The 27,672-nt window shown below is 42.0% G+C and overlaps 1 protein-coding gene across 8 annotated transcripts; it reads left to right on the plus strand.

Moving 5' to 3' along the window:
* The first annotated feature begins 606 nt into the window (after window positions 1-606).
* On the plus strand, window positions 607-27,666 carry kansl3 (KAT8 regulatory NSL complex subunit 3). 8 transcript variants are annotated; one of them, XM_061672166.1, is made up of 22 exons: window positions 607-1,280; window positions 2,423-2,697; window positions 3,172-3,342; window positions 3,425-3,515; window positions 5,341-5,526; window positions 5,612-5,740; window positions 5,834-5,950; window positions 6,030-6,128; window positions 9,520-9,591; window positions 9,678-9,752; window positions 9,873-10,030; window positions 10,113-10,176; window positions 10,284-10,472; window positions 10,830-10,983; window positions 11,297-11,374; window positions 12,658-12,831; window positions 19,260-19,347; window positions 19,565-19,692; window positions 20,023-20,129; window positions 24,450-24,654; window positions 25,346-25,450; window positions 26,848-27,666. In XM_061672166.1, exons 1-22 carry the CDS (start codon window positions 1,275-1,277, stop codon window positions 26,937-26,939), a joined length of 2,763 nt encoding a protein of 920 aa, XP_061528150.1. In that variant the 5' UTR covers window positions 607-1,274; the 3' UTR covers window positions 26,940-27,666. The 8 variants fall into 8 exon arrangements, with proteins under 8 accessions (XP_061528150.1, XP_061528151.1, XP_061528152.1 ...); XM_061672167.1 differs by having other exon boundaries at window positions 607-800; XM_061672168.1 differs by lacking the exon at window positions 11,297-11,374.
* Window positions 27,667-27,672: the final 6 nt, after the last annotated feature.

A 27,672-nucleotide genomic window follows, 5' to 3' on the forward strand; every position in this document is an offset into this window, starting at 1 on the left:
CTGGCAACCAGTTCAGAGTGTACCCCGCCTCCTGCCCGATGATAGCTGGGATAGGCTCCAGCACCCCCGCGACCCTACTGAGGAGAAGCGGCTCAGAAAATTGATGGATGGATGGATAATTCAAATTAGTCACTGACGGCGTAGTGGGACATTTGCCTGACTTCGGTACAGGCAGTGTGGGTTCAGTGGCTCTGCTTAGTGTGAATGGTTGTCCATCTCAGTATGTGCCCTGCGACTAACTGGCAACCAGTTCAGGGTCTAGTGTGCCTTTCACCTGAGTCATCTGGGACAGGCCCTAAACACCTGATGACGCTGAACTGGAAAAGCAGTATTCCAAATGGATTGGTAGATAATTCAAATGAGAACAAATAGTTGTTTTAAAAAAAAACTATTTTACATCCAGTATCTATAGTGTACTTTTTCATTTTTACCTAATTTCCGAATAACTTGGCTCAAATAACATGTATTTGGGTGAGGGCTGGCGAACAAAATCCATTCCAACACAGTAAAATCCAGTCCTTGTTCTGCGGTAGCCCAAAACGCGCCAACAACCGGGTTGCCAGTTCCGTCTGAAATCAGCCCGTTAGCTAACGAGGCTTTCATACAAAGCCTTGAAGGGGACTTTGACGCTATTCATGGCAACACCCCACACAACAAAAAAGAAAGCAAGCTCACGCGTATTGTCAGTGTCGTTTAAGTAATGTATTTTAATAACAACTAAATATGTACATGTTCGTGTTACCGGGCACGCAAGAAGACTTTGAACCATTGCGACCCTAAATGGATCGCTAGAGGCAAAGGTGAGCGACATAAACTGGTTCTCTTAGCCAGCTATGCTAACTTTAGCATGCTAGGCCAGCCCAACAACAACAGTCAGTTACTCCTCAACGAGTCGCCTTTTATGGCGCATATTGGCTGTTTAGCAACATATAGCAGCTATCTGGTTTAGTAGTGCCTTGTGATATACATCATTGGCGCATTCAAGCCCGTACGCAGTTCTCTAAACCTCTCGGTTACAATGGCGTTCTATTGATTAGAGTCATGGGTGGTGCTCAGTGATGAAGACAAAGCATCTACAAAGCTTCTGAAGATGGATATCTGATGATCATAGCTCACAAACGTGAGAGAGTTCCCCATCGAGGATTAATTGGATCATAGAAACAGACTATACGAATGCAATTGTGTGGAGCAGTTTTATACATAGCCAGTATTGTACCGTATTGCCTTTTAGTAAGGTATTTATGCACAGACAACAGCGTCACGTTCACAGATAAATGATGGTAAGTACAGTCATTACTACAAATTCTTCCCAATATCAATAATGCATTTTCTTTAATGCAGTTAAATTAATTTTAATTTTGTGTGTGTAAGTCAAGGATGTCTAGCTATATCACGTCCGATCATGTGAAAGTAAGTGCTGCTGTTAGTGGAAGCAGTCTGCACCAGCAGGGATGTGCTTTGCACTTTGGAAACCACAAAAAATATTCCTATATTGAGGTAAATAATTCCACATTGTGTTGCAAAATTCCAGAAATGTTCCACTTTGGTAACTTTCCATCGGAATTAATAGGAATAAACCAAACTCGGTTGGCTCTTAATAGGCAACACAAATATATTTGGGGAAAATATATTTCCTAGTGGGCGCAACGGTGGGTGACTGGTTAGAGCGTCAGCCTCACAGTTCTGAGGACTGCGGTTTAATCCCCGGCCCCTCCTGTGTGGAGTTTGCATGTTCTCCCCGTGCCTGTGTGGGTTTCCTCCCACATCCCAAAAACATGCATTAATTGGAGACCCTAAATTGCCCGTAGGTGTAAATGTGAGTGCGAATGGTTGTTTGTTTGTATGTGCCCTGCGATTGGCTGGCAACCAGTTCAGGGTGTACCGATGATAGCTGGGCTCCAGCACGCCCGTGACCCTAGCGAGGAGAAGCGGCTCAGAAAATGGATGGATGGATGGATATTTCCTTGTGCTGCAACTAACGATTATTTTATCTATTAATTTGTCTATTTTTTTTTATTATTAATCAATGAATCTTATTCAGCAAACATTTTAAAATGTCCATCCCTTTATTAAAAAACAGGACATTATTTCAAATTTGACAGTGGAGAAAAAGCACAAACATAAATTATGATTCAGTTACTGGTTTGGTCCGTAACACATCAGAAAATTAGCAAACATTTTGATAATTGTTTTCCAAAGTAAAAGACATTTGCAAATGTCATCAATAAAATTCATTAATCGCCCAGCTCTAGTTTGGCAGTAACTGAGCGTGCTTTCTTGTGATGCATGACGACATTCTTAGAAGGCTGAGCAAAACTAGTTCATCGTGCGGCGTTCATCACCTCAAAACATCATATGTCGGGAACTTCGTAAACTTAGGATCCCCGTGTAAAGTATTTTATGTTTTGTCACTCTCTCGTAGCTGTGTGTCAAGCCTAAGAGGTTCTGGAGGCCTTCCCAGGGTCCGTTTGGGCCCAGGAGTAGGATGCATCGCGGCGGGGATAAGGAGTATCAGATTTCAGCACGGAAGATGGGAACGTCCTTGCTCTTCCAGCTGTCGGCCCACGATCGGGAGCTGGACTTGGTGTGTCTCGACCACAGCTATGCCAAACCTTGGAATGCTCACCCAGACGCCAGCAGCGCGCGTCCCGCAAGAACACTGTTTGTCACCCCCCGACGTCAACCAGAAGTTTCTCCGTGAGTTAGATTATTTTTATTGGGCAGGAACGATTAATCGAAGAACTCAAATAATCCATCCATCTATTCTCTGAACTGCTTATCCTCACTTATCGCACGGCACAAATAAACTAGCAACCATTCGCACTCACATTCACACCTACGGACAATTTAGTCTTCATCTAACCTATCGTGCATGTTTTTGGAGGAGGAGGAAACCGGACTACCCGGAGAAAAACCCACACAGGCACTGGGAGAACATAGAAACTTCACACAGGAAGGCCGGTTTTTAACCTGGGACCTCATAATTCTCAGGCAGATGTGCTCACCAGTTGCCCACTGCGCTCAAATAATTCGATTAAAAAAAAATCAAGCAAAATCTCTGACACGAGGCTTTGCAGCTAAAAATATTTAGCTGCAGCCCTAGTTCTTAACAAAATATCCATAAAGGCTGTACAGAACCGCCACTGTGATCAATTGTGTCTTCTATTGCAGAGAGTCAGAAGCTTTAATAGATGTGGAAACAGTCACACCCACACCAGTTCCTCTGTATGACAACCACAAAGCTCAGAGTGTGATGAAGGAATGCGAGCGGCATGTCCTGTTTGCTCGCACTGTTGCGGACAGTCCACCTCCTCCTGATGACTGGGAGGAACATATAAACAAGTCAGCCAACGGCATAGAGCAAGTCAACATATTAAAGATACTTTTTCACATTGTGTTTTTGACATAATCATTGTTCTTTCAGGGCTATGTGGTCAGTCGCTCAGACCAAACTGTTCAATAAAGTCCTGAAAGCTCTTCAGGCTGAGAGATTAGCCCGCTTGGCCAATGAACATGTAAGTTGTGCTTCTTTTTTGTATGTTTGTATTAAGTCAAACAACGCTCTTTGTTACATGCACAATCCTGTACTGTACTGTATTGCACAATGCACAATCCTGTACTGTACTGTATTATAAAAGACAGTGGCATACTGTGATATCCAGTGCAAAAGTAATTCCGAGTCATCCTTCATGAAATATATTGAGTCTTTATTTGAAATGTTTTTCCAGGCCTTTACTGCAGCCTCTTTCAGTTCTTTCTTTTTGTTTTTTTTTGTTTCTGGTGGTTTCTCCCTTCAGTCACCTCTTCAGGAGGTAAATACATGCTCTATTGGGTTAAGGTCTGGTGATTGACTTGGCCAGTCTAAAACCTTCCACTTTTTCCTCCCTGATGAAGTCTTTTGTTGTGTTGTTAGTGTGTTTTGGGTCATTGTCTCGTTGCATGATGAAGCTTCTCCCGATTAGTTTGGATGCATTTTTCTGTAAATTTCCTGACAAAATGGTTTTGTAGACTTCAGAATTCATTCTGCTGCTACCATCATGAGTTACATCATCAATAAAGACTAGTGATCCCCTTCCAGAAGCAGCCATACAAGATCAAGCCATGACATTACCTCCACCATGCTTCACAAATGAGCTTGTGTGTTTTTGTTTTGGGTCATAAGCGGATCATTTCTTTCTCGATACTTTGGCCTTTTTATCACTTTGGTAGAAGTTAGTCTTGGTCTCATCAGTCCATAAAACTTTGTTCTAAAACTTTGTGGCTCATCTCTGTACTTCTTTGAAAAATCCAATCTGGCCTTCCGATTCTTTTGCTGATGAGTGCTTTTCATCTTGCATGGCTGCTTCTGGAACGGGCTCACTAGTCTTTATTGATGATGTAACTCATGATGGTAACAGCAGAATGAATTCTGAGGAAACCATTTTGCCTGGCAATTTACAGAAAAATGCATCCAAACTAACCGGTGAAGCTTCATTATGCAACAAGACAATGACCCAAAACACACTGCCAACACAACAAAGGACTTCATCAGGGGGAAAAAGTGTTAAGGTATTAGACTGGCCAAGTCAATCACCAGACATTAACCCAATAGCGCATGCATTTTACCTCCTGAATAGGTAGGTGACTGAAGGGAGAAACCCCCAGAAACAAAAAAGAACCTTAAGAGGCTGCAGTAAAGGCCTGGAAAAGCATTTCAAATGAAGAATGCAACAGTCTAAAGTCAATGAGTCGCAGGCTTGATGCAGTTATTGCAAGTTAGGGTTATGCCACCAAATAATAAGTTATTCACTGTTAATTTAGTAATGTCTGTTCCAATACCTTTGCTCACTTGAAAAGTGTGTGGCTTCAAACAAAGGGTACTCTGTCCTGACTTAACACATCGAGATGTAAATACCATGAAATAAAAGCTGAACTTTTGTCTCATATTCATCTTTTGATCTGAAACCCAAATGTCTTCAGTATACAATAAAAACAAAGGAATTGACCTTGCCGTTCCAATGCTTTTGGAGGGGACTGTATGTCAGCTCATGTGTGATTCATTTTTACAGCACTGGATCTTTTCGGTACCCAATGTTGTGGCCTTTGTGTATGGTCAATAGGGTCAGTTTGACACATTTTCTAAACTTGTATTTGTTAAAAAATAAGTCCGGTATATTCTCCCACAAATGTGGGTCAAGTGATTGTTCACACAGCAAAAATTTTTTTTTTTTCTAACAAATTCATTTAAAGCTGCTAATTGTTGTTGTAATAATTTTAAATATGTAAAAAGCTCATTTATGTTGAGCACTGGTGTGTGCGCGTGTGTGTTTTTCCTCCCTCGATCGATCCCATCTCCCATAGGCATCCAATGAACCAATATTACGCAGGATAGCAGTGGACAAATGTGCCAGAAAGGTGCGGCATGCCTTAGCCAGTGTGAACTGGGAGACCAAGCTGACGCAGTGGTTGCACACCACACTGATTGACTCGTTGAGTCTCGCCATGCTTGCCACCTACTTGGATGTTCTTCAAACTCTCAAAAGCAAAGTTGGTTCATGTCAGATGATGGCAATACTCTCTGTGCATCTATGGGATTTGTGATGACTTGCTATTTTCCTTTTTGTCTCGGAAGGTACCATCGCTGATCGACAGAATGTTGCTTCCGGCGGCAAAGACGGGTTCTCCAAGTGCAGAGGCCCTCTCACTCCTACTGAAGCGTCCGTGGGATCCAGCTGTCGGAGTGCTGTCTCAAAACAAACCAGTACGATTCAACACGACAAACCCTAAACTTACAAAACTTCATCTTGTAGTGGATTACAGCTAAAATAAAATCCCTGCTTATTCAATGTTTCAGAGCAAGCTCCCCAGATCCCCACTCATCCTAATAGCACCATCAAGCCCGACCAATCCAGCTGTGTCGACATCGCGTCGAATGAGATTCTGGCAGTCACAGCTCTCCTGTTTGGGCAAGGTGTCACATGCACATTTTAACTCAGCAATTCACCTCTTGTTGTCTCACAAAAGTATTGATACAGATGTTTGTATGTCAGGTCATCCCCATACACACTCCCATCAGCAGTGGCGCCAATATTAGCATCACTCAGTGTCTGGAGCACATGCTGGGAATTGTTCGTGCAAAGGTCACTGAGGTAAGGGGCATTTTGTTTCTCTATTTTTTTGTTTTTCATCATCTATGGTATTTTTCTTATACTGTACACAGTTTTCAAAAAATTCTGTGTTGCTTTGTTTTACTCTTGTTGTCTCCAGCCAGGTCAGCATTCTAAGTGAAAATCTGTTCTCAATTGCCTTAACTGAATAAAAAAAAAAATCAATAAAATTTATTTTATAAAATAAATAAAATTCTTTGACATCCATATGAAATGCTACTGGCTTGTTAAAAGGGAGTCAATGTAATTTTGCACCTCTACTATGTATATGCACAGTGCATTTATTAAAAAACTAAAACAAAAGTTAATTTCAAGAAATTAGAACATTACATAAACAGTAATATATATATATATATATTGGTATAGAATATGTAGAAATTATGTGGGAATTAACCTTCTGGAAAGTAAAGTAAAGTAGCTATTTTCGCGCGAGGGGCGTGGTACACCCTGAACTGCAGCATGTCACAGATAAACAAACAACCACTCACACTCACATTCACACCTACCATACATGTTTTTGGGATGTGGGAGGAAACCGCAGTACCCGGAGAAAACCCACGCAGGCATGGTGAGAACATGCAAACTCCACACAGGGCAGGCCGGATTTGAACCCGGGTCCTCAGAACTATGAGGCAGCACCGTGCCGCTTAGCACTGTATTGTCCATCCATCCATTTTCTTCTGCTTATCCGAGGTCGTGTCGCAGGGGCAGTAGCTTTAGCAGGGAACCCCTGACTTACCTCTCCACAGCCACTTTCTCCAGCTCTTCCGAGGGGATCCCGAGGCGTTCCCAGGCAAGACATAGTCTCTCCAGCGTATCCTGGGTCGTCCCCGGGGTCTCCTCCTGGTGGGACGTGCCCGGAACACCTCACCAGGGAGGCATCCTGAAGGTATCCTAAAAAGATGCCCGAGCCACCTCATCTGGCTCCTCTCAATGTGGAGGAGCAGCGGCTCTACTATGAACCCCTCCCGGATGACCAAGCTTCTCACCCTATCTCTAAGGGACAGCCCGGACACCCTGCGGAGGAAACTCATTTCGCCCGCTTGTTCTTTCAGTCACGACCCACAGCTCGTGACCATAGGTGAGGATAGGAACATAGATCGACTGGTAAATAGAGAGCTTCGCCTTTCGGCTTAGCTCCTTCTTCACCAAAACGGACCGATCCAAAGTCTGCATCACTGCAGACGCTGCACCGATCCGTCTGTCCATCTCCCGTTCCATTCTTCCCTCACTCGTGAACAAGACCCCAAGATATTTGAACTCCTCCTCTTGGGGAAGGATCTCATTCCCGACCTGGAGAGGGCACTCCACCCTTTTGTGTCTGAGGACCATGGTCTCAGATTTAGAGGTGCTGATTCTCATCGCAGCCGCTTCACACTCGGCTGCGAACCGCTCCAGTGAGAGTTGGAGATCACGGCCTGATGAAGCTAACAGAACCACATCATCTGCAAAAATCTAAGATGCAATACTGATGCCACCAAATTGGACCCCTCTACCCCTCAAAATTCTGTCCATAAAAGTTATGAACAGGATCGGTGACAAAGGGCAGCCTCGGCCCTCACCGGAGATGAGTCAGACCTTTTTGCCGACAATGCAAACCAAAATCTGACACCGGTTGTACAGGGACCGAACAGCCCGTATCATGGGGTTCGGTACCCCATGCTCCCGAAGCACCCCCCACAGGACTTCATGAGGGACATGTTCGAACGCCTTCTCCAAGTTCACAAAACACATGGAGACTGGTTGGGAGAACTCCCATGCACCCTCTGGCCCCCCTTCTTAAAAAGGGGGTCCACCACCCCAATCTGCCAATCCAGAGGCACTGTCCCCGATGTCCACGCGATGTTGCAGAGGCGTGTCAACCAGGACAGCCCGACAACATCACGGGGGGCCTTGCCACAGAGGAGCTTTTTAACCACCTCGGTGACCTCAACCCCAGAGATAGGATAGCCCGCCTCAGAGACCCCAGACTCTACTTGCTCATGGGAAGTCGTGTCTGTGGAATTGAGGAATATAAGGGCCTGTACATTCGTAGGTAAAATATGTCATTTCCGCACGTCATTTTAGAGCGCCACAAAATGGTCCAGCGCCGGAATGTATACGGTATTCACTACATATAAAAAATTTAATCTTGAAAAATATAGCCAGATGTGTCAGAAGCTGATAGGCTTATTCAGAATTCTGCCATTTACTCTTGTAATTACTTTTCCTTTTAGAAAAGAAATTATGAATAAGAAGAAGAATCACCTTTTATTGTCATGAACATGCATGCATGCACACGAAATTTGTTCTCTGCATTTTACCCATCACAGTGAACACACACATGTTAGTGGAACACACTGGAGCAGGGCGCAGCTGAAGCGCCCAGGGAGCATTTCGGGGTATCAGTGTCTTGCTCAAGGACACCACATTGGCAGGCGATGATCATAACCATTGGGCCACGGCTTCCACCAGACAAACAATGGATGTAGGGGTTGGAAAGGTAGTGCGGGGTTAGAAGGAGGCCGGACAAGCATTTAGCCTACATCATTATAGCTTTAACCACATGATTGTTCTTTACACAAATAATAAACTGATAACAAAACATGATGAAATCTTTGTTGCATATGTGTACAGTATGTGGAAAATCACCATACCATACTATGTTGACCTAGTGACATAAGTGCACAATTTTGACAGTAGTGCTTCATATGACAACCCAGATAAGTGAATGTTCCATAAAGTCCGAATTTATAAATATGAAACTGTTCAAAAGTCAGTGCTTTTATATTTTCAAAAGTATAACTATTGAGTCTAACCTATTCAAAATTGCATATAAAATAATAGGTTGCACCACAAGGTGGTGTTTCAAGGTCATATTTGAAAAAATGTCATTTGAGATTACGGCAGAATGGCACATAACCAGAGAGAGCCAATCACAAGCGTTTGAGAGAAGAAAAGTGATATGGAAAAAAACAAAATCTGAGCTTTTCTGGGTATTTTTCCAATGTAACTAAAATTGGAAATATGGAACTTTCTCAAAGTAACTGTAACTTAATTACTGATTTGCTCAGACGAATTTAATGGATTTAAATTACATTTTTAATTAAATTATTTAATCCCGTTACATGTTATTTACTCCTAACATTGCGAGTTGTAAGTCAAGGTACTACTGTATAAAATTTCTGAAATAAATAACTTTTATGTTAATGTAATTGAGATGCAGCTGTACACAGGGTGCATCATCCCACCATGTTTTTGGATGTAAATTACGCAGATAATTGTAGTTCCTCAGCAAATCAGACTTTGCTGTGTTGCCAACATAGAAAAAAGTAGGTGTAGAATTCTCATGTTCCTACTGAGGGTTGACTGTGCCTCTCAATGTCACTCACAGGTTCACAGGCACTTTCCCCACAAACCTATTATCTTGGTTGGTTGGAATGCTGGAGCTCTCATAGCTTGTCATGTAAGATCTCTCGTATTTCGAGTGTTTTTCTTTTGTGGGTATTGATGGAGGCCTTGACAGCTGGTTTAACAGAGAATGCTCAACAGGTATCCCTCATGGTGTACCTGACTGCCGTCGTTTGTCTCAGCTTCCCTCTGCTTACAGTCAGCGGTCCAAGAGGGGTAAGCCATCAAGGCATTTATTCAACAATTCTTTTTTTTTTTTTTTTTTTTTTTTTTTTTCCCCTTTTCTATAGCTTGTAGTCAAGAGTTAGTATGACACACAGTTTGTGTGACACACAGGATGTGGATGACCCACTGCTGGACATGAAGACCCCAGTGTTGTTTGTGGTTGGTCAGAACGCTCTACAGTGCAGCGTCGAAGGAATGGAGGAATTCCGAGAGAAACTAAGGACTGATAACAGCATGGTGGTGGTGGGAGGAGCGGATGATAACCTCAGGTGAGTCATCGTGTCTGACATGTCCTCCAAAAACATTTACATATGTAGTCATTGGAGTCAGTGCAATAAATATCCTTGACAGAATCAGTTCTGCAAAAATGAAATCAGATGGACTGACACAGACAATGGTCGACCGCTGCATTCAGGTTGGTCTATTCTCTAATAATCTATTTTTTTCTATGTTTTGGTGCTTTACAGAGCCATTCAAACCCAAATGGCAAATGTCTTTTGTTGTTGCTTCACTGGTCCACAGGATGAGATTGCAGACTTCTTGTCGGGTGTCCTCACACGGGCAGAGAGCCACAGCCATGGCTCAGGTGAGACGAGGGACCTGGACACTGAGAAGAAAAGGAGGCCTCGACGAGAGCTCCCCTTTGACGTGGAGAGAGGACGGCCTTCCTCCCCCGCACTCAGACTCCCTATCTCTCCGTCAGGCTCAGAGGTAAGGTAATGACAGCTTGAGGCATAAGTGTTCATCCAAGGGTTATTTGTGGAGAGGATTTTCAAAAAAGGACAAAGAAGCTCAACTGTTAGATAATAATGGAAGTTTGTGCTTCATGTCAGACAGTGACCATTTTTCTAGATGCATTTACAATTCCAAAAATGTGTTACTTCATGGGTCAGCGCAGTGGCCTAGTAGTTAGCACATCTGCCTCGGAGGATGCCCCATCTCTATTCCAAAGTCAGCTGGGATTGACTCAAGATCACCCAAATGAGGACAAGGGCTATAGAAAATGGATGAATAGTTACCATATGAATAATACCTCACAGTAAATGTCCTCTTACTTGTGTTCTACAGGATTTGTCCAGTGTCTGCAGCAGTCCCACTTCAAGTCCTAAACCCAAGATCGGGCTGTCTCCTGCGCAGAAGTCCAGTCTGATTACAGCTACACAGCTCCTGAAGACCCACATGCAACGCTCTGGCACAGTGCTCTCACACAAGCAGGCTCAAGGTTAGAAGAGAGACCACAATGAAAAAAACACATTCTCTCATACATGTGCAGAGGATCTGCTCCCACATGAAGTCACATTCTTAATATAAACTATGACTTGTGGTAAATGGCTGAAAAGACAAATGCATATGACTGACGGCTGAGGAAACATGGTGTTGTCAAAGCAGGAGCAATGAAAAAGTGGTTTGTAGATAAATATTCACGTCACAACATCTTGATGGGGCAAGATGGAACGTGACTGAAATACTCTCTCCCCTTTTCTACAACCTTCCTCTCTGGCCTCCTTCCTTTCCTTGTCCCAATTCATTCACAGCTCAGTTTGCTGCTTTTATGAAACAAAACATGCTTGTGAGGAAAAACCTTCCTTCTGGTACTCCTCCTTGTATCTTTGGTAAGTGGCTATCCCTCCTCCTTTCTTTGGCCTCCCCCCCCCCTCCTTGGCCTCCACTGCCCTCAGGGCCCCACTGTATCCACAATGACAAGAACATGTCAAGGAAAATCAACTCTATTCATGGAATCTCAGGGAATTCACTATCCTCTGTTCTAATAGACCCCATTCCTCTATTCATCACTAGCATATTAGCATATGCAGTGGGTACGGAAAGTATTCAGACCCCCTTAAATTTTTCACTCTGTTATATTGCAGCCATTTGCTAAAATCATTTAAGTTCTTTTTTGTTCCCCTCATTAATGTACACACAGCACCCAGTAATGACCGGGGAAAAAAACGGAATTGTTGAAATTTTTGCAGATTTAATAAAAAAGAAAAACTGAAATATCACACAGCCGTAAGTATTCAGACACTGTGTAGCCCAGTCAAGTTCATCAATACGAAATGCTCTCATCCATGTCTTTATGGACTTTACTTTGTGCACTGTTGCACAGACATTTTGGAACAGGAAGGGGTAATCCCCAAACTGTCCAAAATCTCTTGGTTTGCTGAAGCATTTCAGATTTCCTTTCACTGGAGCTCAGGAGCTATTTTGGACATTTCCAACTTTGTAGGAACCGTTTAGTGATGGCCCCTTCCTGTTCCAACATGAATGTACATCATTGCACAAATCAAGGTTCATAAGGACATGGATGAGAGAGTTTGATGGGGATGAACTTGACTGGCCTGCACAATCCTGACCTCAAACCTATAGAACACCTTTAGATGAATTAGAGCGGAGACTGAGAGCCAGGCCTTCTCGTCCAACATCAGCATGTAACCTCTTAAATACGCTTTTGGAAAAATGGTCATAAATTCTCATAAATACACTCTTAAACCTTGTGGAAAATCTTTCCAGAAGAGTTTAAGATGTTATAACTGCAGAGGGTGTACTGATCGCATATTAAACCCTATGGATTAAGAATGGGATATCACTTAAATTCATATCTGAGGCAGGTAAGCGAATACTTTTGGCAATATAGTGTATATTGTGATTCTAATACTGTAATACAACATAACAGTATACAGTGTCACAGTATAATTATTCCACATTATGCTGCAATATATATAAGTATTATAATGATATATTATACTTAAAAGGCCATAAGTGGTTTATACATCAGTTCTGCCTTGCCTTCCCCAGCAGCCTTACTACAAAATCTCAATATAGTGCTTTGTAAATTTAATACATACAATATATACAGTGCTATCCCGTCATAAATCCACCATGTCCTGTTCTTTAGTGACAAGTGATCAGATGGAAGCATTGGATAGAGATGAACTGAGGGCTCGCGGCAAGAGACGGCTAACCCCGAGTCCCACCCCGAGCAAAGCCTCTAAGCGGGCCAAGATCAAGGTCACAATTGTTTCCCAAAGCGAGTCGGCAGGGGCCACCATCAGCCCAGCTGCCCAGGAAGGTACAAAATAACATCTTTCTATTTACGACACCATAAATAGAGAAAGTTTCCCCATATATCAATGTTTCCCAACCTTTATTGAGCCGAGGCTAGGGCTGGGTATCAATCAAAAAGTTTCGATACCGGCACCAATACCGATACCTCCACTCCAATACCGGTTCCTGAACAAAACTAAGAAAATTACATTGCAGATTACGGTAGACACCTTTATTTTATTTTATTTTTTTCATTTTGTTACATTTTTATTTCTCCGCCTCACCCCCCCCCCCCCAGCTTTGATATTTTTCCATATTGCCCTCTTCGGTCACAAAATCTGACTGGCTGCAGATTTTTCCGAAAAACCTAAGCACCAATGTTTTTTTTGTTGCATATATTGCAGCGTGCACTATTAGTATCGATTTTAGCAAAAGTAGAGCTACAATTTTGACCTGTGGCCTTTTATTTTCTTACTGATTAAATGACGCGCAACTACAGCAAATATGAAGTTCACAACACATGAAGCCTGTGTATTGGCATACTCTGTATGTAGTTTTGCCAGATGCTGCAACCACGTGTAACGTTACTGCCAATCACCGGTAACATTAGCTCTTGATCACAAAGGACCGAAATGCGGCATATTTTGATACTCTGAACTACCGATGCATTTCAATCGGTGCTTTAAAAGTTCGGTACCCAGCCCTAGCCGAGGCACATACAGTATCTTTCATCCATCTATCCATTTTCTATACCGCTTATCCTCACTAGGGTCGCAGACTGCTGGAGCCTATCCCAGCTATCTTCGGGCGGGAGGCGGGGTACACCCTGAACCGGTCACCAGCCAATCGCAGGCCACATAGAAACAAATAACCATTCGCAGTCACATTCACACCTACGGGAAATTAAGAGTCGCCAATTATAACCTACCATGCATGTTTTTGGGATGTCGGAGATAACCGGAGTCTCACGGCACACCACCAAACAAAAATATCACAAGTATAGATCCTGAAATAATGATGTTCTTGTCTCAATATTCTCACAAATATACTTAGCCAGTGTGAAATCTGGTCCTGTTAAGTTGAACATAAAGCTTCTATCCTGTGGTATGACTGGCAGCAGAATGAACTGTATTAACACAGATATGCTAAGTGTTCTGGTTTGGCTGTATTTTGTTCTGAGCAGTTGCCATGTGTTCCGATGTTACGGAGATGTCCAAAATGTTCTGGTCTCTGGAAATAACGTGCGGCGGTTAACTTGAAGTTTGCCAGTGAGTGAGTGAGTGAGCAAACGACTATCACGTGCTTGGCGTCTAAGTACCACGGCAAGGGGTTGGCCTATGTAAGATTTGGACTCTACAACCAGTTGCAGCTCCGCAGTTGCGGCTGGCTAGCTAGTGTGGCTAACACGCTACTCCTCTAAAAGTCACTAATCATTGCTTTTATAGTGGCGAATGAGCTACAGTTCTGATAAGAATTGCTATCACGAAAGGAGGACAAGGAGTAATTAACGGGAGAAGACTGCTAAACCAGCATGATGCTAACACCGGAATAATTGATTGGTGCTACAGTAAAATTTTCACTCGTCTTGCTGGAACCGCATTCATTACAACTGAGAGTAACCAGCTATGAAAAGCAAATAAGAGTATGTCTAGAGAATACACAGCCACCCACAGAACAGTCACAAAACCGGAAATGAATTAAGGTATAGCATATGTCAGCTGAGAGGAGGTGCCTCTAAGATTATAGGTATGTTAATCTTTAAAATATTAAATGTGGTACAACAGCAATGTTATTTATTGGTTTGCACAAAGCAGTGCTGAGTTTTTATTGGTTGTTTTATTTTTTAATTTTTTAAAATATTTTATTTTAGAGTTTTGTCAATTTTTTGAGCAGATTGTTGTATAATACAACATACTGTATGTTAGGGCTGCACGATATTTTTTTTTAACATTGTCATCCCGATGTACGTGTGCACTATAGTCACATCGCAGGGTCTGCTGCAATGTTGGTGTACTGTAATATACAGTGAATCAACTACAATATTAAAAGTGATGTGCTGAGTGACCTCTTTGGACATGCTCATAAAATAAGCACCCATGTTAGATTAAATTATCACACTTCAACCAACACATGGAGCAGCCCAGAGTGTTGTATACGTATCTCCTTGCATGATGACTATGAAAGTGGATGCGGGAAACAATGTACCCCTGTGAACAGCTGGGCAAGTTCTCCATCAAACACGGCAGGTTTCCTCTCATCATTTTCGGAGTCAGTCTTGTTGCCGTGCGGCTCCTCAGAAATGATGCCGGCTTTTACGAAAGCTCGAACAACAGTGCAAGCAGACACGTTAGCCCAAGCATCCACAATCCATTCACAAATTGTGGCATAATTTGCCCGGCACTGCCTCCTAGTCTTAGTAAAGCTGTGTTCGCCATCTGTCATCCATGCCGCTCGCAACTTCACTTTGAACGCCCTGTTTACACCGATGTCCAGTGGTTGGAGTTCCTTCGTCAAGCCTCCCGGTATGATGGCAAGCCTCGGAGTTATTGCACTCAGTTGAATGGTGACTTTAGAGACGATTCTCCCTGCTGTTCTTTACTCATTAATCCATTGCTCAAGTTGGTCTTCCAACTCGGGCCAGCTCGCCTTGTTTCTGCGGAAACTCAGCTTCGTCTTCTTGACTTGGCGAAGCTCATTTTCCTGCTTCATCCACTTGCGAACCATGGATTCGTTGATCTTGAATTCTGTTGCGGCTGCTCGATTCCCATGTTCCTCCGCGTAACTGATTGCTTGCAGTTTAAACTGTGCTTCGTAAGCGTGTCTCTTCGTAGGTGCCATTTTCGGGGGTCCTTAGCCAAACCGATGCACATACCGTGTCGGCAGGAAATGCTCCCAGTCAGTCAAGCGGAGCGCTCATTAAAGTCACACAACAGCATTTACAGATTTTGGAACTCGGTGCACACATAAGGTGCGCTGTATTATAAGGCGCCCTGTCCATTTTGGAGAAAATTTAAGACTTAAGTGCGCCTTATGGTCGTGAAAATACGGTATGTGTTAAATACAGAAATAGACCCCGTAACTGAGACTGCGCCTTTTAATACGGGTGTGCCGAGAGAGAGAGAGAGAGAGAGAGAGAGCGAGAGAGAGAGAGAGAGAGAGAGAGAGAGAGACTGTCAGCAAAATATAAGTTATATATATGTATAGAGTGAGTGAGTATGAATGAAAGTTCGTTTTTGGACAAGTGAACTTAGCTCAAAATTTTGAAATGCACTTGTTCATTTTTTTGAACGATCAACTAAACTTTGAACGAGTTCATGTAGAAAATTAACTTTCCTAACACTGATCCTGTATTATTTCACATGGCAATATATATCGCAGGTTTAAAAAAAAAAATGGCTGTCATTTTGTTCCAATATCGTGCAGCCCTACACATTTACATCACTTGACATAAGTACATGTATTCACCTCAATAAGCATCTACATGATCACTCGTGTAACCATGTATATATGTATTTAAATACATATGCAATGCCCACACATATACACACACATCTTAAACCCACATAATCACAACCACTATGTACATGAATACATATTTAACAATTCTATGCGTTCCGAGAACTGAGTTTTGATTTTGACTTTTGAGATCTGCATAATAAATGTTCTCAAAGTTACATTCTTATTTTACTTTTTTTTTTTTTTTTTTGGCTTTGCTAAAGGGTCATACAACCTGATGTTTATTGTAATGTCATTCTGTAAATAAAACTGTCCCTACATGATTTTATATTTGGCAATTTAGTGCCAATACATTATACTGAATAAATAAAAAATGAAATAAAAAATCTGTTTTATTTTGTCACTCAAAACAATTCAACGAATATATATATAATACACATACACACACAGTGCCGTGAAAAGGTATTGGTCCCCTTCTACAATTCTTAGTTATAGTTTCCCCACTTTGTTTAATATCATCAAACAAATCTAAATATCAGACATATATAACCCAAGTGAACTTATCTTGCTATTTTTAAATGGTGATTTAATTTATTAACGAAAATAACTTCAAAGTTACATGGCCCTGTGTGACAAAGTAATGGCCCCTAAAACTGTTTGGGCCAGCCTTAGCAGCAACAACTGAAGTCAGGCATTTTCTATAACTGGCAATGAGTCTTTCACATCTCTGGAGAGATATTTTGGCACACTCTTCCTTGCAAAATTGTTTGAATTCAGTCAAAATTGAGGGTCTTCACGCATGAATGGCCTTTATAAGGTCATGTCACTGCATTTCAATCGAATTCAGGTTTGGACTTTGACTGAACCACACCAAAACCTTCGTTTTTTTTAAGCCATTCAGAAGTTGACTTCCTGGTGTGTTTTGGATCGTTATCCTGCTGGAGAACCAAAGTGTGCTGCAGCTTGACGTCACAAACTAATGACTGAACATTCTCCTTCAGGATTTTCTGTTAAAGAGCAAAATTCATGGTTCCATCAATCACACCAAGTTGTCCAAGACCATCATGCAACCACAACTATGTTTGACTGTTGGTATGATCTTTTTCCTGAAATGCTGTGCTACAATTATGCCAGATGTAACTAGACAGACACCTTCCAAAAAGCATTTCATTTCGTTAGTCTATATAATAGTGTCCCAAAAGTCATTCAGATTTGATTTTTTTTGCAAAAGTAAGACAAGCCTTTGTTTTTTTTTTTTTTGGTTAGCAGTGGTTTTTGCCTTGGAACTTGCCATGGATGCCATTTTTGCCCAGTCTCTTCCTTATTGTTGTCATGAACACCTTAACTGAGGCAAGGGAGGCCTGCAGTTCGTTAGATGTTATCCTGAGTTCCTTTGTGGCCTCTTGGATGAGTCATTGCTGTTCTCTTGGGGTAACTGTTGTCGGCTGGCCACTCCTTGGAAGGTTCACCACTGTTCCATGTGTTCTCCATGTGAGGATAATGGCTTTCCCTATGGTTCGCTGGAATCCTAAAGCATTAAAAATGTCTTTTGTCATTTCCAGACTGATAGATGTCAATCACTTTAGTTCTCAACTGTTCTAAAATTTCTTTGGATCGTGTCTTTTTGTTGCAGCTTTTTTAGATCTTCTGTCTGACTTGATTTTGTCAGGACAGATTCTGTTTCAGTGATTTCTGATCAGTGAAAATAAACCAAAAATTGTGATTAGCCACAATTAATTCATGATTTTCTCAACGGGGGTAATTACTTGTTCACACAGGGCCAGGTAACTGAATGTTGTTTTTCCTTAATAAATGAAATCACCCTTTAAAAGCAGCATTTTAAGTTCACTTGGATTACAGTGAGTACGGAAAGTTTTCAGACCCCCTTAAATTTTTCACTCTTTGTTATATTGCAGGCATTTGTTAAAATCATTTAAGTTCATTTTTTTGCTCATTAATGTACACACAGCACCCCATATTGACAGAAAAAAAAATTAATTGTTGAAATGTTTGCTGATTTATTCAAAAAGAAAAACTGAAATATCACACAGCCATAAGTATTCAGACCCTTTGCTGTGACACTCATATTTAACTTGGGTGCTGACCATTTCTTCTGATCATCCTTGAGATGGTTCTACACCTTCATTGGAGTCCAGCTGTGTTTGACTATAGTGATTGGACTTGATTAGGAAAGTCACACCCGTCTATATAAGACCTTACAGCTCACAGTGCATGTCAGAGCAAATGAGAATCATGAGGTCGAAGGAACTGGCTGAAGAGTGAGGTGGATTCGATACCAGTAACTCCCTATTTTTCTGAACTATAATTTTTACAAGAAATGAACATGAGAAGAAAGTGTATTGCATGGAGTTTTATTTTATATTCTATATGGGCCCCAGCACCAGTTTCTCAAGCCGCCTGGAAACCGTATTAACTGATTTCACAAGGAACTCTTGTGGGATAGACATAACTTCTCATATTCGCCCTTTAATTTCTTCCAAAGTTGTTGGTTTGGTAGAATAGACTTGCTCCTTTAATCATCAAACATACACAAACAAATTGAGAAAAATATTACAACACATGAATAAAATATACGTATTTTAAAATAGGGAGTTACTTTTCAATCACCCCGTATAATAAAAATGTAAAGAAAATACAAGCTTTGTTCTGAGTTTTTCTGGTGATTGTGTTTGTTTTGGCTGAGAAACAAATGTTACTGACAAATTCAAAATATCCATAATTTTCATGAGGTGATGACAGGGGTTGGTATCTCTCTTAACACTTTTAACATTTCAATGTTTCACCTGTCACTAGACGTCGCTGTCATAAGCTCAACAAAGATACATTATTTGAAATAATCTTTGGAGCAATTAAGTGAAATTGGTTGCTTTGATGATCTCTTGCAGCGCATTAGTGGTTAGGATTCAATGATGGACTTTGTATGTGGTCGACCGAGCGAGCAGAATATATATATATTGGATGTTGTTTTTTGTGCAGTGGGTGTTTCTGGAAAGCCTCTAGCAGTGACAATAGGACAGACTGTGCCCGGAGCCATGGAGCTCACTGGACTTCTCACAGGCCAGCGGTAAGCGAGTCTGCCCAGCTGTACATGGCCATAATAAGAGGGATAGTACTGAACCCCTAACCACACCCATGCCCCAATCCCACCTAGTCTGACAAAAAAAAAATAGTGTGTCTGGTGCAGAGGGACTGTTCCGCACTGAGAAAACTGAGGGTTTTGACCACAGAGCACTTTCTGAGGTGGCTCTTGAGCAGACTGGTGGTTATGTGTGTCACTACAGGTCTGGTAGTCTCTCAGAGGTGTCTGGTACCCTGTCCCCAGGCTCCAGCTCCTTCAACAGCGTGCAGCCTTGCATGGTGTCAGGGTCGTCCGCACCAATCCAGGCGCAAGCTCCAGCTACTGCCCAAGGTATCTGCCCTGCCATGCCCCGCACACTTGATGGTACTCTCAACTGTGCTGCTATAGCCGCCGCCACGCGGTGCTATAGCCTTACCACCGCAAAGAGCGCCTCTGTCCATTTCGGAGTGAAATTGATCTGTGTGAGAGAATATTTAGGCAAATGTCATCGATCACTACTTACACCATCACTGTTTTGTCACTTGTCCTGAATTTACCCCTTTGGACATGTGGTGTGTGTTGTGTGTGTCCACACAGTTTGAGGTAGCCAGAGGGGCCGCATGGGTTGGAACGGGGATAGGTTTTAAAAATGGATAGTAATAATTGTGTTTGTGTGTTTAGCACCTTCCGCCAGCAGTCTGCTACAAGGCCTAAGTTTCAGTCTTCAGGAGATCGTCACCAAAGCACCTAGGTTGCCCTCTGCGGAAGCCTGCACTGGAAGCACACAGGTATATATGGCTTGCTGTCTTATTTAATCAGGTCCACCAAGTATTTCGTTAGCCTAACAGTGTAATTGCCCAAGGCTTTTTTGAACAGTATAAGAAAAAACACAACAAACGAGTAGTCCTTTTGCCCCGATTCAACCGTTGCAGATTACCATGACCTGGATCATTGCGAATCTACTAAGACATGAAAAAAGAACACAATTTTTAGTGAGCACATCATTATTATTATATGTTATTATATGTATTGATATTGTGACAATTAATTTAAAATGACCTTGTCAATTATGCTATTAGAATTACTTACATTACCAAGAGTCCTGTAATATTTGGTGTATTAAATTGGAGGTTTTGTCCCCTAACTTTGCTTGATTAAAATAGTTTTATTCATTTTTGTCATTAAATAATTTGTTGATTTATTGTAAATAGTCAAACAGTCAAAAGTAATAGTACTAGTAATACAGTGTTCCATCGTTTATCGCGGGGGTTACGTTCCAAAAATAACCCGCGATAGGTGATATCCGCGAAGTCGGAAACTTTTATTTTTTACAATTATTATACTGTGTTTTAAGGCTGTAAACCTCACCATTAACTGTCACATTTCTCTCGTTTAAACACGCTCAAAGTTCATACATTTGTAAGAAAAATAAGTGCATTATGATTATTATTATTGTTCTTGTTGTTGTACTTATTATTGTTAATATTATTGCATAACGAAACAAAGGTCAAAACCTGTTTTAAGGCCCAAACATTTGTTTAAGAAATAAAAATGTAAACATTTTCTGACAAATAATGAGGACAATTCTTAGAAATAACGAATTGAATTTTAATGAACAACGTGTGAGGTTGGAAACATAAGAAATTATTAATTGTGACTTGCGCGTATTTCACGGTACCTCTGATGGTCCCTCTTCGTCCTGACGCCGCTCCGCTGTAGGGTCCTTTTCCACTGTCTTTTTCCGAGATAACAACATAGTTATAGGTAGTTGTTACCGCTCTTTTTTTTTTTCTGGGCGAGAAGATTCTTATAAACAGACATGCCACCATCGATAGTTAGCACCTTCCTTTTCCTTTTGGGTGCGACCGCAGGTGCCCTTGTCGGTGTAGCACGGTTCGTCGACGTTGGTTATGTCTGGGAGAAAACTTGCAAACAGGAGGCACTTTAGAGTCACACTGCTAGCAGTCGAACACTAATTTAAGTTTAGCAAGCCGAACGCATTCTGTGCTGTACAGGAGACATGGCACGGAGGAGATGGATTCAAATTGGTCTACAGTACCGTAGCCAATCAGGACGCAGAATACAATGCGGGTTTGTACGCTGTTAAAAACAGCATGCAGAATTGCACTGTAAAATATATGCAAAGTCAATTAGGACACAATGCAGGTTTGTACGCTGTAAAATACAGCATGCAAAATTGCACTGTAAAAAAATCCGCAAAGGCGTGAATCCGCGATAGTCGAATCGCAAAGTAGCAAGGGTTCACTGTAGTCATGGTTTACATCTACGACGACATCTAACATTTAAAATTTGTTTTATTAAGTAACTGGTTAATTATAACAAAGATTCTCATAAATAATTTTTAGTAACTAGTTATATACATTTTACATACATGATACATCACAGAAACAAATCTGTCAAACCTTTGTGGGGTACCACATACACTGACATTAAGGGACTTTTTACTCCAAATACTACCTAAAAAGTACTTGAAGGCCTTTTCACACGGCACTTGGTTTGCTTAGTATATGGATGAAGGCACTCTGGTGCAGGCTTGCACATATTTGGAAGTGGTTGCTTAGCGGTCTACCAGGAAGTAGCATGGATCTTTTCCTGCTGGTTGGTCTATTGCTGTTAGCACGCTGAAATCACTCCGCCAACCCATCTCCCATTTGATACGCCGTCCAACGTCACCAGAGCGGCACTCCTAAGTTGAATATCTTTCAACTCGAGGCACCTCTTATCGCAAGGGCAAGTTGCGCACCTCGCGCGTCGCGTTGTCGTCGCACCCTCGTACCATATACACAATGAATGTGTTCGGCAACAGTGCGCTGCACCCTGCTAAGTGTAGGGTGAAAAGGTCTCAACTCTCCTCCAGTCATGAAACACAACCAATAATAAAACGGTAATAATGACACACATATAGTACTGTCGGGATCAATGTTCTCACGGCTCAATTGTTTCGCAGTCCCCCATGGGTGATGAAGCTTCGACCGGCACCGACTCTGCGAATGTGAACTTCTCATCTCGTGTTAATTTAATAATTATAGTTAGCAGTGTAACGATTCGTTTTCACAATGATTCCATTCATATCACGATTTGTGGTTGCTGATTCGATTCAAGGACAATATTGGTTCATTTTGAACACTATCCTGTGTGAGTGTGGGAGGAAAAAAAACTGGATACTGGACAGTGCAGATGAAATTTCCTAGATTGTTTCTTGTAAGGGTAAAACTAATTGTGGATATAACAAGCAAACAATAAACAACCATTAATGGCAAATGCATTCACACTTTATTTGAATGAAGTCCAACTGACATCTCTTCAGGTTGGATTAACAGTAGGTTTACCTGTTACTTTCGATCTTTATTTTGTCAACGTAGAAATAATGCAAATGTTAAGAATAAAGACACAAAATACATAATGCTCAAGTATTCTAATCATATTTATTTCTATCCACTCATCTGTCACAATGTGTGTTGTAGTGGTTACGTAGCTCTGAGCAGTTTGTGATGTCCAACTATCTGTTGTGAGTGAGACCCTCTATGCCTGCTTGTTCTCTTTCATTTTGGTCTTTGTCTTTTAATAAAGCGTTGGCGTTTTGTTGAAGTACTTACATGATGGAATTTTGTACCTTGGCTCAAGCGTGTTCACCAACCTTTTAAATCCCTCATTGTCCACCTCTGAAAACAGCTGCAGGCCTTTGGCAATGAATTCTCCGATACGCCTTATTAGTTAAAGCTCTAGTCCAGTCATAAAGAAAACCTGATGCCTCACAAATTTACGTTTGTCCTCGCTTGCTTCTTGGTTTAACGTCAATAATCTTTTCTGGATGATGGTTCATCTAGTGGCTTCTCATATTACTTGTAATCCCTGACTTGTAGATGACTGCGGTCTGCAAACAGTTTTTTGCATGTCCGTCATGTTTTCTCCTTGATCGTTTTTGATTACTACGAAAACAAAACACATCCATACTTCTGAATTAAGCTTCACAGGACGTTCGAGCTGATCACGGGAGACGTTTTCGCTTCTCAAAGAGGCCCACTCAATAGCGCCAGAAAAAGAACAACACTGATACTCCCATGATCCCCTGCGACGTCACAGACAGACCAACTCAATCGAGTAAAGGCTTCTTTATACTTGCGCAGGCGGCATCCACGCTGACGTCACTGCGGCTGTCCCGCTCGCAGTTTGCCTTTATACTCCGTTCCACCTCCAAATTGGGGGTGTTGCTCCGGCTAGTATTGGCTAGGACACCACAGGGTGGAGTTTACTCTGCATTTTTTGGACAAAAAAAAAAAGAAGAAGAGGTTTAAGCCTTTGCAACATTATGCTTCATTTTCATTGAATCAGTTTCATTTAATTCTGTGACTCCATACATAACACAAGAGGGAGCTTGCGTCCCACACTTAAAGAATCACTGCTCTGGCTCTATCTGAATGCAGTCCACTCCAAAAGTATTGGTACGGCAAGGTAAATTCCTTTGTTTTTGTTGTATAATAAAGACGTTTGGGTTTCAGATCAGAAGATGAATATGAGACAAAAGTTCAGAATTTCATGGTATTTACATCTAGATGTTTTAAACAACTCAGGACAGAGCACCTTTTGTTTGAATTCTGAACTTTTGTCTCATATTCATCATTTGTTCTGAAACCCAAATCTCTTTATTATACAACAAAAACAAAGGAATTGACCTTGTCGTTCCAATACTTTTGGAGGGGCCTGTATGTGTATGTGTACAGGCAGCACGGTGGTCAACTGTTTAGACCGTCTGCCTCACAGTTCTGGGGTTCAATCCCCGGCCCCGCCTGTGTGGAGTTTGCATGTTCTCCCCGTGCCTGCGTGGTTTTTCTCCGGTTTCCTCCCACATCCCAAAAACATGCATGGTATGTTAATTGGCGACTCTAAATTGCCCGTAGGTGTGAATGTGAGGGCGAATGGTTGTTTGTTTATATGTGCCCTGCGATTGGCTGGCAACCAGTTCAGGGTGTACCCCGCCTGTACCCCGCCTCTTGCCCGATGATAGCTGGGATAGGCTCCAGCACTCCCGTGATGGATGTGTACATTAACACAATGAGACTTATCAATATTGTCTGCTTTTTCTCGAGGCATTCTGTGGCAACCCCCAGGGTCAGGTCCTGAGCACCGTCTCCACCACCACCAACAGCAGCACTCTGCTCCGAGCAGTGCCTGTGGTCACCGCGGGGGGCGTGGCCAAAACCAACACTATCCACCAACTGCTCAAAAATGGCGGACTGGCCAAGCTCGCCAGCAGTTTGCCAGGCTTGGCCCACATCACCAACCAGAACGCCGGTATGTCTCGAACTGCCAAAGTGCGACGGCCACGCTGAATGGCAGCGGTGTTCATCCAACATTAGCTGAGCGAGGATGCTTGTGTAAGAGGGCAAGACAGCATCTGGGGAAAGACTAGCTGTGTACAATATAATTTGTGTTGTAATTCATGTTTCAAAAGTCAGGGGAATTATTATTATTATTTTTTTTTTTACCTTGCAGCTTTTGTTTTATGTGCCATTTTTGCATACATAGTATAAATATGTAAAGCTGTATGACAGAGAATAATTGTATGAGGTTGGTTTGGTATTTTTGGTGTCTGGATGACTAGATTTTGTTGTTAAAGCTGTCATTTTATTTTTGTTCATGTGCCGCATCATGCCATATTGTTTTATAAACACTCCAGTCACTTGCATGTAATATCCATCAATACAAATGCTGACATGTATTGATATGACAACCTCTGTCCCTGTTGCAATAAAAACTGTCATCATAATTGCTGCAAATTGTTTGTTTTTTCCCCCTTTTGTCTTCAGTTCAACTGTATTCACCACCGCCCCAAACTAAATCCTACCCATTTGCTTTAATTCTCTTTTTTTTTTTTTGTCAAGCAACCACTTTGACTTGAACGGAACAGTAAGGTCATTCTGATTTACAGTGACATTTCTATTGCATTTAGTGCTGAGCATTTTTTACTTTGTGTCGTCATTAGGGCAGAAAGCCCCCACAGCCATAACAGTGATGCTTCGAGGAGCACAACCTGCGAACAGAGCGGGATCGCTCAGCCAAGCTGGTGAGATGACGCCAGATCAAAACAGTGAGTCTAAGGTGCGTCTCTCTTATTGGATGCCTTAAAAGGTAAAAGTTGGTGTTTCCCAACCTAATTGAGCAAAGGCACATTTGGAATTGGAAAATCTGCGCTCGTTAAACCGCTATTCTGTGAGCATCATAATCTTGGCTTAAAACCTTTAAACAACCTGAAGTTCGTACGGGTAAATATTTATGACTCCCTGAAGCAGCCGATGAATCAAGCTTTTATTGATGCCGAGTTCCAGTGCAGCCATCCAGATAGACTTTACCTGGGTTTGCGGGAAGGCCTGCTCTAGAAGTTCGTTTTCAGCACTGCTGGTCGTAGCAGATCTTCCTCTGCATAGTTTGTCAAGAGCAGATCCTGTTTCGAGAAACTTGCCGTGATTCGCATAAATTGTACTACTCGTTGAAGCAGTGTCGGCCATCAAGCTTCTCAAACTGCCGCTCCACTGCCGTCTGGGATGGAAAACCTCTTGCCAGGTGGCAATTTGGCACTGCTCCTCCAATGTCAATAGGCAAAAACTGTGAAGCCTAAGCTGTCAACTACTGTTGGCCTTACATCTGTCTAAATGATACCCGAGACGAAATTTTGTATGTTCTACCCGTGCGTGTTTGGGTTTTCTCTGGGTACCCAGGCTTTCCATGACAGGTTTATTGAAGAATAAATTGTCCATTGGTGTGGATGGTTGTCTGTGTGTCTTGTGATCGGTTGGCAACCAGTCCAGGGTCTAACCCGCCTCTTGCCCAAACTCAGCTGGGCTAGGCTCCAGCTCTCCTTAGAAACTATTGAGGATGAGTGCTATTAACAAGAAATGCATGGATGAGTCGTACGTAGACAATGCATAATGAGGACCTGTATAGATGACAATGTGAGTGTTACTATTTTTAACTGGCAATAAGAGAAAATGTGTGCTTTACAGCATCCAGATAAGCGCTAGTGTTGTCGCCCTTTTTCAATGTCTTACTGTGTGCAATTATGATGTGTGAAAAAAATAACGTAATTATAATAAGTGAAATAATGGCTTCCGTTATATCTTATCCATGAATTGGACGTTGCGTGCTGTACCTCGGAAGCTATTTGAATGATGTGGATACAAAAAAAATGCATTTTTTTTTTTTTTTTTTTTTTTTTTACCACATAGCAGCATTAATGGATAGCATTTGACTGCATTCAATTCTAAATACCAATAAAACCTCAGACAAATGGTTTAAAAAGCCAAAATGCTCACACTATATAGACCTTTTCATAATGTAAACAATAGGCGCCAGGGTACTTCCGGGTGGCAGAAAAGTGAGTGCACCCGGAAGAACGTCATTATGAAAAGGTCTGCTGCTGCATTATATTTAATGTTTTGCATTCAGTAAGTCTCTGTTCATTCAGTCTCTCTTACTCTTTTCTTGCAGTAATCACGTTTTTTTCTTCTGGTTTACGTTGGCCCAGACTGCTGATGCGCCCTACGGTGACCCCACAGTTCACATGGGACCTGCATACTTGAGAGGCCCTTTCTGAAATGTTCTTTCAACAAGTTATCACCTGCATATAGCGTACAATATCTTTGCTTGAGCTTCCAGGAACAACATGACTGTACAAGTGGACATTTACACTGATTGAAATGTTAATCTAGATTACAATTAAAACCTGTTACATTTACAGTAATTTGGTGTGGGATTATTTTTGCTATGCTTGAGTGCACAGCATTTTTTATGTGACATTATATTTGTATCTAATGATTCTCATGACGGCGGCACGGTGCCCGACTGGTTTGCACATCTGCCTCACAGTTCTGAGGACCGGGATTCAAATCCCGGCCCCGCCTGTGTGGAGTTTGCATGTTCTCCCTGTGCCTGCATGGGTTTTCTCCGGGTACTCCGGTTTCCATGCTAGGTTGATTGAAGACTGAATTGCCCGTAGGTGGGAATGTGAGTGCGTATGGTTGTTTGTTTATATGTGCCCTGCGATTGGCTGGCGACCAGTTTAGGGTGTACCCCGCCTCTCGCCCAGACCGCGACCCTGGTGAGGATAAGCGGTACAGATGATGGATGGTTGGATTCTCATGGCAGCAACAAAGTGCAGTAGTGCTTAGCATGTCTGCCTCACGTCTGTGCGGAGTTTGCATGTTCTCCTCATGCTTGCATGGCATAATAGGCTGTAAATATGTTAAATAGCTTTAATGTAGGGGTGGTTATACAGTATGTATTTAAAATCCAATGTATATCCCATAATTGCAC

The sequence above is a fragment of the Phycodurus eques genome, chromosome 3 (genome assembly GCF_024500275.1).
Source record: "Phycodurus eques isolate BA_2022a chromosome 3, UOR_Pequ_1.1, whole genome shotgun sequence".
Lineage (NCBI taxonomy): Eukaryota > Metazoa > Chordata > Actinopteri > Syngnathiformes > Syngnathidae > Phycodurus > Phycodurus eques.